Source organism: Podarcis gaigeae (assembly GCF_964106915.1).
Source record: "Podarcis gaigeae genome assembly, chromosome: 10".
NCBI classification, from domain to species: domain Eukaryota; kingdom Metazoa; phylum Chordata; class Lepidosauria; order Squamata; family Lacertidae; genus Podarcis; species Podarcis gaigeae.
The window spans coordinates 19,872,547-19,885,654 of record NC_139686.1 but is presented as its reverse complement, the minus strand read 5'-3'; the positions used below and the strand labels follow the sequence as shown (position 1 = coordinate 19,885,654).

Here is a 13,108-nt window from a genome sequence, read left to right as displayed (position 1 = left end):
TGCAAGGGTGACAGTGCTGTCTCTTTTAATGGGTATGGGTGCTGTATCGAAGCTTCACTCCGTGGGTGTGCCTTAAATAAAACGTTAGCAATCCTATGCTTAGAATGCTAGGACAGAGAGGCAACAGAAAGGAAATGTCTCCATTCCATGCGTGTTTGGCGTGGAGAAAAGAGAGGCTCGGGGCGAAAAGCAAATTGCTCTCTCCCATGCTTAGTATTCTGAAAATGCCAGTTCTGCACCTGCTTACTGGTGTCTTTTGGTATAAGCCTTGTGTGTGCCAAGAGTATTATAAAATAGCTTGCAGCTAGCAGTCGAAATGCAGTGGGGGGTGGGGTGTTGAAGCCGATATATGCATGAAGTGGAAGTGATCGTATCTCTGAAAATTATGCATATGATACGAACTGTAATTGAGCTTTTAGTTCCTCAAGGCAAAGCACAGTTTATGTATGTTGGGTCTCTGTTCTGCAAGCAGCCGTGTTGTTTGTGCTTGTGTGTGGCTTTCACTTGAATATTGTTCAGCCGGAATCTTAAGGTTTGGTCTACCTTTCAGATTGCAACACCGCCCCCCCCCCCCGAATGTCTTTGTTATTCTGCTGGCATTTGGATGTGTAGCTATATTAAGAAACCAAAGCTGTTGGTTGGTATAACGTTACTCTCCAGGCAGACAGTGGAGATCCTTCAATTGAGGTCAGAAGGTGGAGGATGGGAAGGAAGTCTAGAATAAAACACCCTTTCTCAGATTGTATTTTTGAAAAGTTGTTGTTTAAAGCAGTCAAATTATTCTCTGCTGGAGACAAAACACACACATAGAGAGTAATTTGAAAAGGATTTCATGTGCTCTGTGAATTGTGTTATAGACCCAGCGAATCAAAATATGAAGAGTTTTATTGTACTCCGTGAATTAATATTCATTTTAATGGGTCTTGCTGATCAGTTTACTTCAGGGATTTGCATAACTTGTAGACTCAAGCAATCACAGCGAACTCCTTGCGTTAAGTGCATGAATACTTCATAGCAAAATGGGGCAGCCCCTTATTTATAAGCCCAGTAGACCAACATTTGATATAACTGAGCTCTTGGGGAATGAATGGAGGAGCTTTATTTGAAAATATTTGGGTGTCTTGTTCCTAAGTGTATTTGTAGGTCTTGCCTGTGCATGCCTCAGTTCTGTGTAGAAGCTAATCAAAGAGGAATGGCTTGCGGTAATGAGATCTCGGAGGCCATATAAACACAACCATTTTTGTCTCTCGTTATAGCACCATTAGTATACTGCTCGTGTATTCATTTCCATCAGCAGTGCAGGTTGACACTTCTAAGTGTTCAACCTGTTCTGTCTCTCTCTCACTTTTCTGTCTTTTTTGCAGAGCAGATGATCTCTAGTTTTAAAAACATGAAATGAATTAAAGAGGGCTGCCCAAATGATTAGTCTGGCTTTAGCCAATAAATTTGACCTTTAAATTTTAAGTGTTCATATTACAAAATCAAATCAAGGAGTATTTTTTTATAATTCTGAAGGAAAGGGACAATTTCTTTTAAAAGGGGGTGCCTATTTGCCCACTAAGTACCACTGAAACAAAAGGTCTCTGTAAGCATCATCTCAAAAAATCTGGAATGCACATTGTTTACATTGGCTCAGCCTCTCCTACACTGAATGTGCCCCCTTCAACAAGCTCACATTTCATTGGATGCGAGAATCAGACACCCACCCTGTCATCCATTCTAAGCAGGTGGTTTCAGGTTGCTGCAAAGATGTGCAAATCTCATGGGCTGCATAAATTTCTGTCAGAACCTAGCACCATAGTAAACCCAAATCATATAGCAAAGAGAGGTGGAGTTTGCAATGTGTCTAAAATTATGCATATATCTCCTAGCTTAACCCACATCTTTAGTACAGGTAGTGCGTTCCATTTCTGCCAGTTGTGGCGAGGAGCAAAATGCTGCAGTAGGTGCTGAAGCTCTGTCCCTGACCACGGAAAATATAATGCTCTGTTTTCTCAGGTTTTACTAGGCTTTGCCCTCAAATTTTCATGTCTACGTCTTTTTGCTGCTGTTGCGAACAAGAAACCTTTTTTTTCCAAATGGAAACCTCAGGTTCTCAGATTACTCAATTTTCATTAAAGCTGGCCTGTATGGAATCGTGCAATTGGTCCAACTAGCCTAACACTGTATATGACAGGGATGAGAAACCAGGAGCCCAACTCCCATAATCCCTGCCTGTCAGCCATGTGATTATGTTTTGTGTTTTCTTTGGTTTCTTGTTATTGAAAAATTGAATAAATATCGAAAAGGGGGAGAGAGAATGGCATTACGTGTAGAAGCTTTCCTTGTTCTAAAATACTAATCCCTTTTTATTGCTGATTTTAACATCTCATACTTTGTTTGTAGATGGGGCAGTTCAGGTGTTGGCATTGCCCATGGTGGCAACCCATTCATGTTGAGAGTGTTGCTTTTAATACTTACTTCCAAGCACCATCCAATCGCCAGCTTCCAGAACAATGGGCAGGCATCCTCCTTGCAATTTTGAGATCGCCCAGTTAATGCTGCCTCCTGGTATCCAGCCCTTCTGTTTAACCCTGTCATTCAGGGCCCAGGGAATGGAGAACCGTATCCCACCCTCCACACATTTGGGGCTGCAGGGAATGCTGCCTTGGGGAATCCTTGCACTTCCTTATTTTCTCACAAGGTCAGAGAACCTTTAGATTTCCAGACTTCAGCTCCCACCAGGTCTATCCAGCATGGGAAATATTCATGGATGATTAGAGTTGTGCTCCAACAACACCTGGACACTCAATCCTGAAATGACTTTCCCATGTGCTGGCCAAATGCTGTACGTAAGTAAATATTCCCAGGGTATTTTTGGCCACTACATGGTAGTTTGATTGCCATAGTACTTTTCTCATAGTAGGTGTTCCTTTAGTCCAGGCATAGAGAGCGTGCAGCCCGCCACGTGTTGTTGGACTACGTCTCCCATCATCCTCAGCCAGCAGGGCCAGTGGTGATGGGAATTGTAGTCCGGCAACATTTGGAGGACCGCAAGCTTCCTATCCCTGCTGTAGATGATGTCACTGTTCCGTACATTGGTAGGGACGGAGAATCAGTGCCTCATGGGTGGCTTCTGACATACTTCAAGCATTAACTTCTAAACTGTATTGTACTGCACTGTAACCTCTTAGAACACAGATTAAGGATCACTTGCTTAAACTTTATAGAATGCTTCCCCTTCATTGATGCTCGTGTGGAGGCAGCGATATCTGAACTACCCCCTAGTGTGTTCCATTGCTGTTTATATCACAGACAATGCACAGCCCATTTGGAAAAGCAGCACAAATTTGAAATGATTGAGCACATTAAAAAAACACCTAGTGTTTGTCTCAATTGGGTTCCTGCAGGAGACTTTCCTGGTGGGCTGAGCTCTGTGTGGATATATGTGTGTGTGTGTGTCTGCCCATCTTAACATGCATTGTTCCATTCTTTTGCTTTCTGTCAGAAGCAGTGGAAGGAAATATTGCTACTTCATGGTGCATGTCTCCTTTTCTTAACCATGTTTTTGTGTGTGTCTGCACTTTCTGTTCATTTTGTTCACACGTGCTTTTTGTTTCTGTTGTGTTATGTAGTCTTATACCAGTGGCTAGAAGCCGATCGTCATGGCAGGAGCTCAGATACTGCAAACAGAACATCAGGTAAAAAAAAAAAAAGTGGCGGATACTTACTAATTTAATCTCCAGATTTCCTGTAATCACACCCATCTTGCACTTTAAATTCAATTGAACACTCTTCCTTTGATTGGTTCAATCTTGATTGATTCCTTGTAATCAATAATCAATAAATCTATTATTTCCCATCCCACCATCCTATATGGCAGATGTGGTTATATGCCAGAAGAAGACAATCTTTTTCTTCGGTCTGGAAATGTCCCCTACAGCTACCCTGAATAATTTTTAGGATTTCCTGTGAAAGGTCATAACAAGTTTGTTTTGCTTTAATCCTGTCCTCCTACCTTCAACCCAAGTTCCCAGAGCGGCTCTCAGTGCAACCCCCCCCCCCCCCCGAAAACAGCATTGAATTAAGAGCAGCATCAGTTCTAGCAAAACATCAGTTGCCTGACTAGATAGAAATTGAATCAAGATTCCCCACCCTCCAAAATTCTGGTACCAAAAGGATTACAGATTTTGATACCAGGTGTACCTCTCCAGGCGAAGAGTTGCAAAACTTTGGCCACCATCAAAGGAAAGGTCACATCTCCAGTTGCTTCGCTGACAGTAGTGGAATCTAGAAAAGAGCCCTTTAGGCAAGCATCTGAGTTTATAGGCAAGTTCTTGTGGGAGAATGCAAGATGCATAAAGTAATGTTTTATCTTCTGGAACAAAGATGGCATGCTTTGGCATGCCAGCTACTGGGGGGAAACTGCGGGAGAAGGAAATTGCTCTCACATTGGAATGGTCTGCAGTAATAACTTTAGACTTCCTTTTCTTCTTCTTTGTTTCCTTGTTCCTGCATTGATTACACATTTCAAATACTCCCAATGTCCAGGTTCCCAGTAGATTTTCAAACCCATTTGTTTTTGGGAAAAGTGAAATATTTTAATGTTAAGCATATTTTAATCCTGATTAATATATTGTCTGTAATATTCTTGAAGCACTGTTGGCTACTTATCTAAGAACACTATATGATGCAACTTTAATTTACAGCTTAATGGAGACCACTTAGCTCCCCATATAAAACAGAGAGATGCTAATTTAACAGCAGCATCCATGACATTTAGTTACACATTTGTAAGCCTAAATTGCCCTAGATTTTGCAGGCAGACAAGAGAAAGGAGTTAGCTAATTATAAATGTTTATTTTGTTCATTCTTGCATTTACATCCTGTCTTTACTCCAAGGAGCTTGAGGTAGTATACCTGCTTTTCTCCCTTCTCATTTTATCCTCAAAACAACCCTGTGAGGTAGGTTAGGCTGGAAGACAATGGCTGGCCAAAAAACAGGGTCTTGGGGAATGCTCACTATGCACAAAAAGAGGAGCCCGATGTGCACATAGGACATACTGTTCTTTTCATAACCCCTGCACATACAAAACTTTCATATTGGCATCAGAGTCTCTAAATAAATGATGATCTTGCAGTATTTTGCAGAGGGAATGACTTATGGCTGCACAAAGTTGCTGCCCACCGGCCCCCTTCAGAAGGATGAATACAATATATGCACATTCAGCTGAATGCAAGGAGGTTCTTCCACATTGGTTCCTGAGCACATAGAGAAGACTATGTTTGTGTGCTCAGGCAAACATGGTTCGGTTTCCCGTTCAGACCTTTTGCTTAGCAGGTGAAGATCAGGGTAGGTCCCACGAGGACACTGGAGCCAGGGCATGACCCCCCCATGTGTCCTTAATGCATGGAAGAATAACTTCAGAAGGTGGATACTGACTAACAGTAACAAGTACAGTGGTACCTCAGGTTACATACGCTTCAGGTTACATACGCTTCAGGTTACAGACTCTGCTAACCCGGAAATAGTGAAAACAAAAAAAATTCCTTCCAGTAGCACCTTAAAGACCAACTAAGTCAGTTCTTGGTATGAGCTTTCGTGTGCATGCACACTTCTTCAGATAACAATGTTTGTTATCTGAAATAGTGCTTCAGGTTAAGAACTTTGCTTCAGGATAAGAACAGAAATCGGGCTCCAGCGGCACAGCAGCAGCGGGAGGCCCCATTAGCTAAAGTGGTGCTTCAGGTTAAGAACAGTTTCAGTTTAAGACCGGACTTCCAGAACGAATTAAATACTTAACCCAAGTTACCACAGTATGTTGCATTTAAGAAAGTCTTACTTTAACAATGAAATCTGACTTGAAAACCAGTGTAGCACAGTGCCTAAAAGTGTTGGACTTGGACCATAGAAATGTGTGCAAATCTCCATTCATCCTTGATGAAATTTTAAAGGACGCTCAAAAAATGAAACGTTACACTAGTAAGCCAGTATTTACCCTTATTGTTAGTCTAATTTTGCAACATTTGAAACTTCTAATTTGAGAGCCAGTGTGGTGCAGTGCTTAAGAGCGGTAGTCTTGTAATCTGGGGAACCGGGTTCGCTTCCCCGCTCCTCCACATGCAGCTGCTGGGTGACCTTGGGCCAGTCACACTTCTCTGACGTCTCTCAGCCCCACTCACCTCACAGAGTGTTTGTTGTGGGGGAGGAAGGGAAAGGAGAATGTTAGCCGCTTTGAGACTCCTGAAGGGGAGTGAAAGGCGGGATATCAAATCCAAACTCTTCTTCTTCTTCTTCTAAATCGGAGACTCCACAACACTGAGAGCTTGTAATAAAACATACTGTTTTATATATATTGTCAGACATTCACAGTTCTCTTTTCTGGAGACTCATTTTTAGTAGAGTTTTCCCTTCAGCTTTATCTTCATATATTCACCAGAGGAAAAATGGCAACAGATTAATAAAATACAACTTTATTGCATCACATGCATTATTATTTCTTCAATAATTTCTAGCCCTGTTGCAGGTCTGCGTTGGGTGAAATCCTCTTATTATTTTATGCTCTGCAGTTCCCATTAGTTTGCATATCACTCATAGAGTGCCACTGCAATGGTAATTTATTATAGTAGTTTTCTCTTGGATTAGGACGTAAAGGCTTACTGCCATAATACTGCCTATTATGGGATTTTAGAATGAGTGTGAGTGGGACACAGCAATATTTACAAAGGCTTAGAAAGCAAATAAATTGCACCATTTTCTGTATTTCAGAACATGTTTGAGTGCATGACTGCAATCCTGTGCACATTTATCTAGCTAGGTAGTCCCAATAAGTGCATTCAGACTTACTTTTGATGAATAGTTTTGTATTTCCCGCATCTTGCCAAATGTGAATTAAAATAAGTTACTGAGCCAGTGCAATTTGTAAGTTAATATTATAATTATTAACTTATGACACCCCCCAAGACATGCATTCCTCACCTTTGCAGGTGCTTGAAAACATCTTTATTTTTGCAGTACAAAGTAAGCAAAAGTAGAACTACTGGAACTCTTCTCAGTGTTTGGCTTTGTGGATTATATTTTTTTCAGCTGAGAAAGTAATTAATTCTAGTGATACAGTTATCCAGCAAAATGATTTTTGTTCATCTTTAAAATTTCAAAATATGCAAGTCTCAAATACCTAGAAAAACCTACAATTATATATTAGATGCCAAGATCCATATTTATTGCTGTGAGGGTGGTGGAGCGATGCTTGCTCCAATTCTCATATGAGTTTTCCAAACTTCAGAGCACTGGCTGCAGTACACCACAACATATGCACCAAGCAGATAAGTCTACATAACTATACAATGTTGCTCTACAACAAGCAGTAATCTGCACCATTCGTTGCAGTGTTTTCAGTCCTTTGATTGGCAGCCTGTATACACATGTGTATTTCTCTGTGTTGTGTTGTGTTGTGTTGTATTTAGTCCTCTTTTGCAATTGCTTTTCTAAACTGGGCCTTACTACACATTGCATCTTTTTTGTGTTAGTAGCTATTATTTTTTCTAAAAAGCAAAAAATGAGCAGGACATTTTTGTCCAATTTAAAGCAGAGACAGGAAAATGTATGTAAATGTGTTGAGGTGTATATGTTCTGGGAAAATAACAATCTGAGAATGGCTTTTATGAGTCTTAAAATATGTTTACTTTTAGGTGTATATTCTAAACAGATATATTGCTGAAAAAATGAAAGTGGTGAATTTGATGAGACTCATAGCTGGAGATGTGTTTATTGTACATCTTTGCTTGATGAGAAGCTGTTTTATCGAGTTTTTAATATTTTGTTGGGAGCTGCCCAGAGTAGCTGGGGAAACCCAGACGGATGGGCGGGGTATGAATAATAAATTATTATTATACATTATATTACAGCCTTCCCCTGGCACAAGTGTGTTACAAGATAAACATTAGCTTGCTTCTGTGTAAAGTTTCAAAATGATCCTAACCCCAGCAGATTGTACCTTGCTGAGTTGAGTGAGAAGTTCAGCAGTTAACAACAAGCCATTTTCTAAGGGCAGGTATGGTTTACTAGAAGTTGCTAGACTACAGTTCCCATCTTCCCTTCCCATTGGCCATATTGGCTGGGGCCGATGGGAGTTGGAGTGATAATAGCTTCTGGGGAGCTGAAGTTTAGCCACATGAGCTATGGGGCTTGAGTATGCCTTATGTCTAAGGTGCATTTTTTATGTAGTTTTTATGATGCACAAGGATTCTGAGATAAGACTTAGGAGTTCCTGAAGAAATGTGGAACTACCCCAACAGAACCTACTGTAGTATCTTTCTTGTAGGTGATAACAAGTATTCATTGTTTTCTATCTAGCATTTTATAGTAGGGATGGGGAACCAGCAGCTCTTGGAGATGGGGAACCTGCAGACGTTGTGGGACTCCCAATTCCCATCAGCCCAGGCAGCTGGGACTGGGCACAGAAGTTAATTTAGGGTCTTGCCATCAACCCAACCCTTAAAGCAGAGGAAGGGTAAGCTCCGTTGCACAGTAGAAATCTGTTCCACCAGCAGAGAGGGGGGGAATCCACCAGGACCATATAATACCGGTCCTGAAGGATCTTCACTGGCTCCCAGTACGTTTCTGAACACAATTTAAAGTGTTGGTGCTGACCTTTAAAGCCGTCAATGGCCTCTGTCCAGTATACTTGAAGGAGCATCTCCACCCCCATCACTCAGCCCAGAGGGTCTTCTGCTGGTTCCCTCACTGAGAGAAGCGAAGTTACAGGGAATCAGGCAGAGGGTCTTCTTGGTAGTGGTAGCCTCCCTGTGGAACACCCTTACTTCAGATGTCAAGGAGATAAAGAATTACACAACTTTTAGAAGACATCTGAAGGCAGCCCTGTATTGGGAAGTTTTTAATGTTTGATGTTTTACTATGTTTTTATATATGTTGTAAGCCCCTAGAGTGGCTGGGGAAACCAAGCCAGATTGGCAAGGTATAAACATTATTATTATTACTACTACTACTACTACTACTTCTACCACTACTACTACTGCTACTACTACTACTGCTGGATATTGTGCTATACTTTTGGGGTGGGTGGGGAATGAGGGGCCAGCATTGAAACTGATGGTGCTAAATTGAATGCCCTTTGCCTTGTTTCTCAACCAAGAAGAACATAGTGGGTTCACTTTTCCTTTCTGAAGTTCCTATCTCCTGAGGTTTGGTGCTATCACTGTCTAGGGCCAGCCTGAGATATTTTGCCACGTGAAGCAGGTGGCATAAAGCACACCACCATAGGCAAGTCTCCTGTGCAAGCCCAGTTGAAATGAACTGTGGTCTCCTTATGCAACTTACATTCATTTGCGCTTTTGCTAGAGAACTTGGGTTAAAGATTGGATAACCTTGGAAAATACCGACTTACTAGATCTAGAAGGGTTCAAAAATAGGTTCGGTTGGCACGCCTATTTGTGGTTAGATAAGGAAAAGGTGCATAAAGGGTTTTCAAGCCGTATTATTAGAGGACCAATATATGAAGTTTGGGAGAAAAACAAAAAACTTTTAGAATGGAAAATACCTTGGTGGTTGTCACCAACAGATATCCTAATAATTAAAAAAGCAAACATGGAAAGGCAAAGATTGACTTACGAAGACCTTTTGATAAGATCTGAAGGCGGCTGGAAATTAAGACCATATGAAGATATGAAAGGAAAACTAACAGGCTGGCTACAATACCATCAAATAAATGCAATATGGACGGAAGACAAAAAAGTAGGAATGAATGAAAAGAAAAGAAATCTAGATTTCAGATAGAAATAATTGAAAGCAAAACCAAATTATTATCCAAAATGTATGACATATTACTAGAATGGGATACTAAAGACGAAGAAATTAAGGAGGTTATGATAAAATGGGCTAGAGAGAATTCAATGCTTTCCTCCCTAATGGTGCCAATGGGGCATTTCCTGGGTTTAAATCACCTTGGCTGCTTGCTAAGATCCTCATACTTTTCAGCCCCTTTCCCTGATGCTTTTCTGCATTAAAAACAACAGGGCTGCATGATCAGTGCATAGATGCAGTTAACATGGTGTCTTGGCCCTTTGTAGAGATGCTGAAACCTCTAGGTCTCATTGAGCAGGAGTTTTTTGGAGTGCCTCAGTGGACCTTTCTACCAGCTTTTTCTTAAGTAGACAAACATGAGCATTCCTCCCTTGGTGATGGGGAGCTGATCCCTGGATCACATTTTTTCACATTTGTTTCTTATTGCAGACACTGTTGTATACCATGCAAGTTCATGTGTCGCCCTTCTTCCGCTGATCTTTCCGCCACTATGCCGGAGATTAGACTGAATACATTAAACTTGGGCAAGAGTATTAAGTTGCCAGTTTGGCTCACAGCCATTCTACAGCAGCCCCTAATGACGATTGTGAGTTTTCAGCACTGCTTTTAGTAGCTTTAAAACGTACCCACATCAGTTCAAATTACAGAACCAAGTTAACTGAAGGAAGAAACGGCTGAATACATCTTGTGCACGTCCTTTAGACCTTCCTTTTCTAAAAGCCGATGAAGTAAAAATGTACATGTCCTTTCCCTCTGCATTTTCTTCTTTGATCAGATGTTGAGCAGGCCAGATGTCTTGCAAACCAGTTGTTGTGACTATTGTGTTTATTTGTTGCAGGAGAAAACTTTGACCAGAGCCCCTTAAGAAGAACTTTCAAGTCCAAAGTCTTGGCTCACTATCCCCAGAACATAGAGTGGAACCCCTTTGATCAAGATGCAGTCAACATGGTATGTAGAAAAGACTCCTTCCAAAGAGAGATCTCCTCCTTCCATTATTTTCCCCATCTCTATAGGAAGGCTGGTTTCTCTTGCATGCTTCAGCCTTCCTCTCTTCCTATCTCCTTCACCCACAGTGTGAAAAGTAGGCTGGGGAGGCTGGGGAAAGTAGCAGTGTAGGCTTTTGGTGTAGTGATTGCTTAAGGCTGCATATCAACTTGAAGTCCCCCCCCCTTTTTTTTTGAATGCGCCGAGACCCACTGAGTTCCATGAAGCTTAATTTCCAAGTAAACGTAGGCTTGCCCCCTAAATTTAAGCAGAGAAGCTTTGGGTTAGTTTCCCCTTCTGTTTCCTTGTTGGCTTTTAGGCTGTCACACTGAACCAGTTTTCTGCTTGAAAGTATTCCTTTCAAAAGGAGTACGATTTTCAGATTATCCTTTGTCAACTGTCATTGGTGGAACACTAGTTTTGCTAGTGAATATTACTATTGTGTAAAGCAGTATTGTGCAGAATTCAGGCTTGGCAGAACCTACTGTTTTGCTTTGTTTACTAGATCCCAAATTTAGAGCTAGGTACAAAATAGTGGCAAGGAATTTATTATTGGAATTACGGAGCAATCTGTCTGTGAAGCTTCCTCCCTTACTTCTTTGTGGTCCCAAATGCATTCAGAAATTCAGCATGCCTCTTCTGTTCAGAGCCACCTGGTGATCCCATCTACATTTCAAGGTTAAGGCTCCTCTTATCAGCAAGCACAGCCATAGCATCATAGAATTGTAGAGTTAGGAGGAACCCAAGGGTTATCTAGTCCAACCCCCTGCAATGCAGGAAAGCACCCATGACAGATGATGCCCAACCTCTGCTTAAAAACCTCCAGGGTTTGTTTATTTATGCTCCTGACTCTTAAGCAGTCTACTGCCCCAGACTTTACAAGCCTCCTTCCCTCTTTCCTGTTTTCTCTTCCTCCCGTTGTCCCCTTATGTAAGCTCTCAGTTCACCACATTCATGCTCATTTCCCCCATTCTTGCTTCAGTCAGTAATACCCATGTAAACACAGAAGTTCACTGTGTAGTTTTTATTCTGTGTAGAATGGTCTACAGCAGGGGTCTGCAAACTTTTTCAGCAGGGGGCCGGTCCACTGTCCCTCAAAGCTTGTGGTGGGCCGGACTATATAAATAACCCAGAGATGCATTTTAAATAAAAGGACACATTCTACTCATGTGAAAACATGCTGATTCCCAGACCATCCGCTGGCTGGATTGAGAAGGCGATTGGGCCAGATCCAGCCTCCAGGCCTTAGTTTGCCTACCCATGGTCTACAGCAGGGGTCAGCAACCTTTTTCAGCCGTGGGCCGGTTCACCATGTGGTGGGCCAGACTATATTTTGGAGAGAGAAAATGAGGCATCTAATCATAAGCCTGCATTTTTTATCAGAGCTTCTATATTTTATTAAGGCTTGCTTGTATTTAAAATGAGCTTAAAAAGATTTTCAAATGTTTCATGCCAGGCAGAAAGAACCTTGGCAAGAGGTTTTTCTCCTAAGACAAAGGGGCCCCCTGATTTATAGCAGAAAAACAATTCTCAAAGTCATAAAAAAGGGAGAATTACATATGCTGCCCCAAGGCTGAAAAAACACAATTAGGAATGGGCAAATAGTAAAATGATACCATGTGCCTCCCAGTAAAATGAGCCAGATCTTCTTTCCAAGGTTGAAAGGCCAAGAGCAGTGAAAAAGGCAACTGGCTTGGCTAGAAGAAAAGAGAGCATTTTTGGGAAATTTTCTAAAGCTGTTTCTTTCTTAAACTGAGAGAGTTAAAAAAGGCAATAAATGTTGGGAAGAGCTAATGGGAGAAGCATCTAGCTGGCTGGGAAAGGAGGGGGAAAGGGGGGAGGTGTACACTGAAGAGGTTTATTTTAAAAGCTGTGTTTTTTTACTGAGTTCCTTCCTTTTTACTTTGAGAAGCTTTATTCTTTTAAAAGGCTACCTATGATAAATGAATGAAATATATTAGCTTAAATATATTGGCTTAAATGTAATTATGCAAAGGATTTAAGGAATGCTAGATTCTTATTTCATATGGTTGTAAGAGTTGTATTTATCCTGAAATTAAGTCAGCCACCAGCCTAGCCCCCCTGCCAGACAGAAGACGCCATCCAAGCACTCTTGATATATAGTTGTCAGGCTTTTTGTTTAGAAACTTTCAAATGAAGGAAATCTTTCAATATTGATGTGAAACTCAAGATCCTTGACATCTGTTGAACATAAAAATGTAAGATTAAACATTTGTTTTAGAAGGCAATAGGGCAAGGAGGGCAAGAGGTGGGCTGGTAATTAAGATTCCATGTAAGATATATTATTACTTATTTGTCATT

At 41.2% G+C, this 13,108-nt stretch overlaps 1 protein-coding gene across 9 annotated transcripts in view; it reads left to right on the top strand.

Moving 5' to 3' along the window:
• Window positions 1–13,108, top strand: part of DENND5B (DENN domain containing 5B) — a 96,675-nt gene that overhangs the window by 39,274 nt on the left and 44,293 nt on the right. For 5 of the 9 annotated variants that reach the window (XM_083699858.1, XM_083699854.1, XM_083699852.1 and 2 more), the window contains exons 2-3: window positions 3,615–3,680; window positions 10,641–10,750. In XM_083699858.1, coding sequence (XP_083555984.1) covers window positions 3,615–3,680; window positions 10,641–10,750 — 176 coding nt within the window. The remainder of the gene's footprint in view (window positions 1–3,614; window positions 3,681–10,640; window positions 10,751–13,108) is intronic. The other 4 variants (XM_083699859.1, XM_083699856.1, XM_083699857.1 and 1 more) reach the window with 1 other exon arrangement.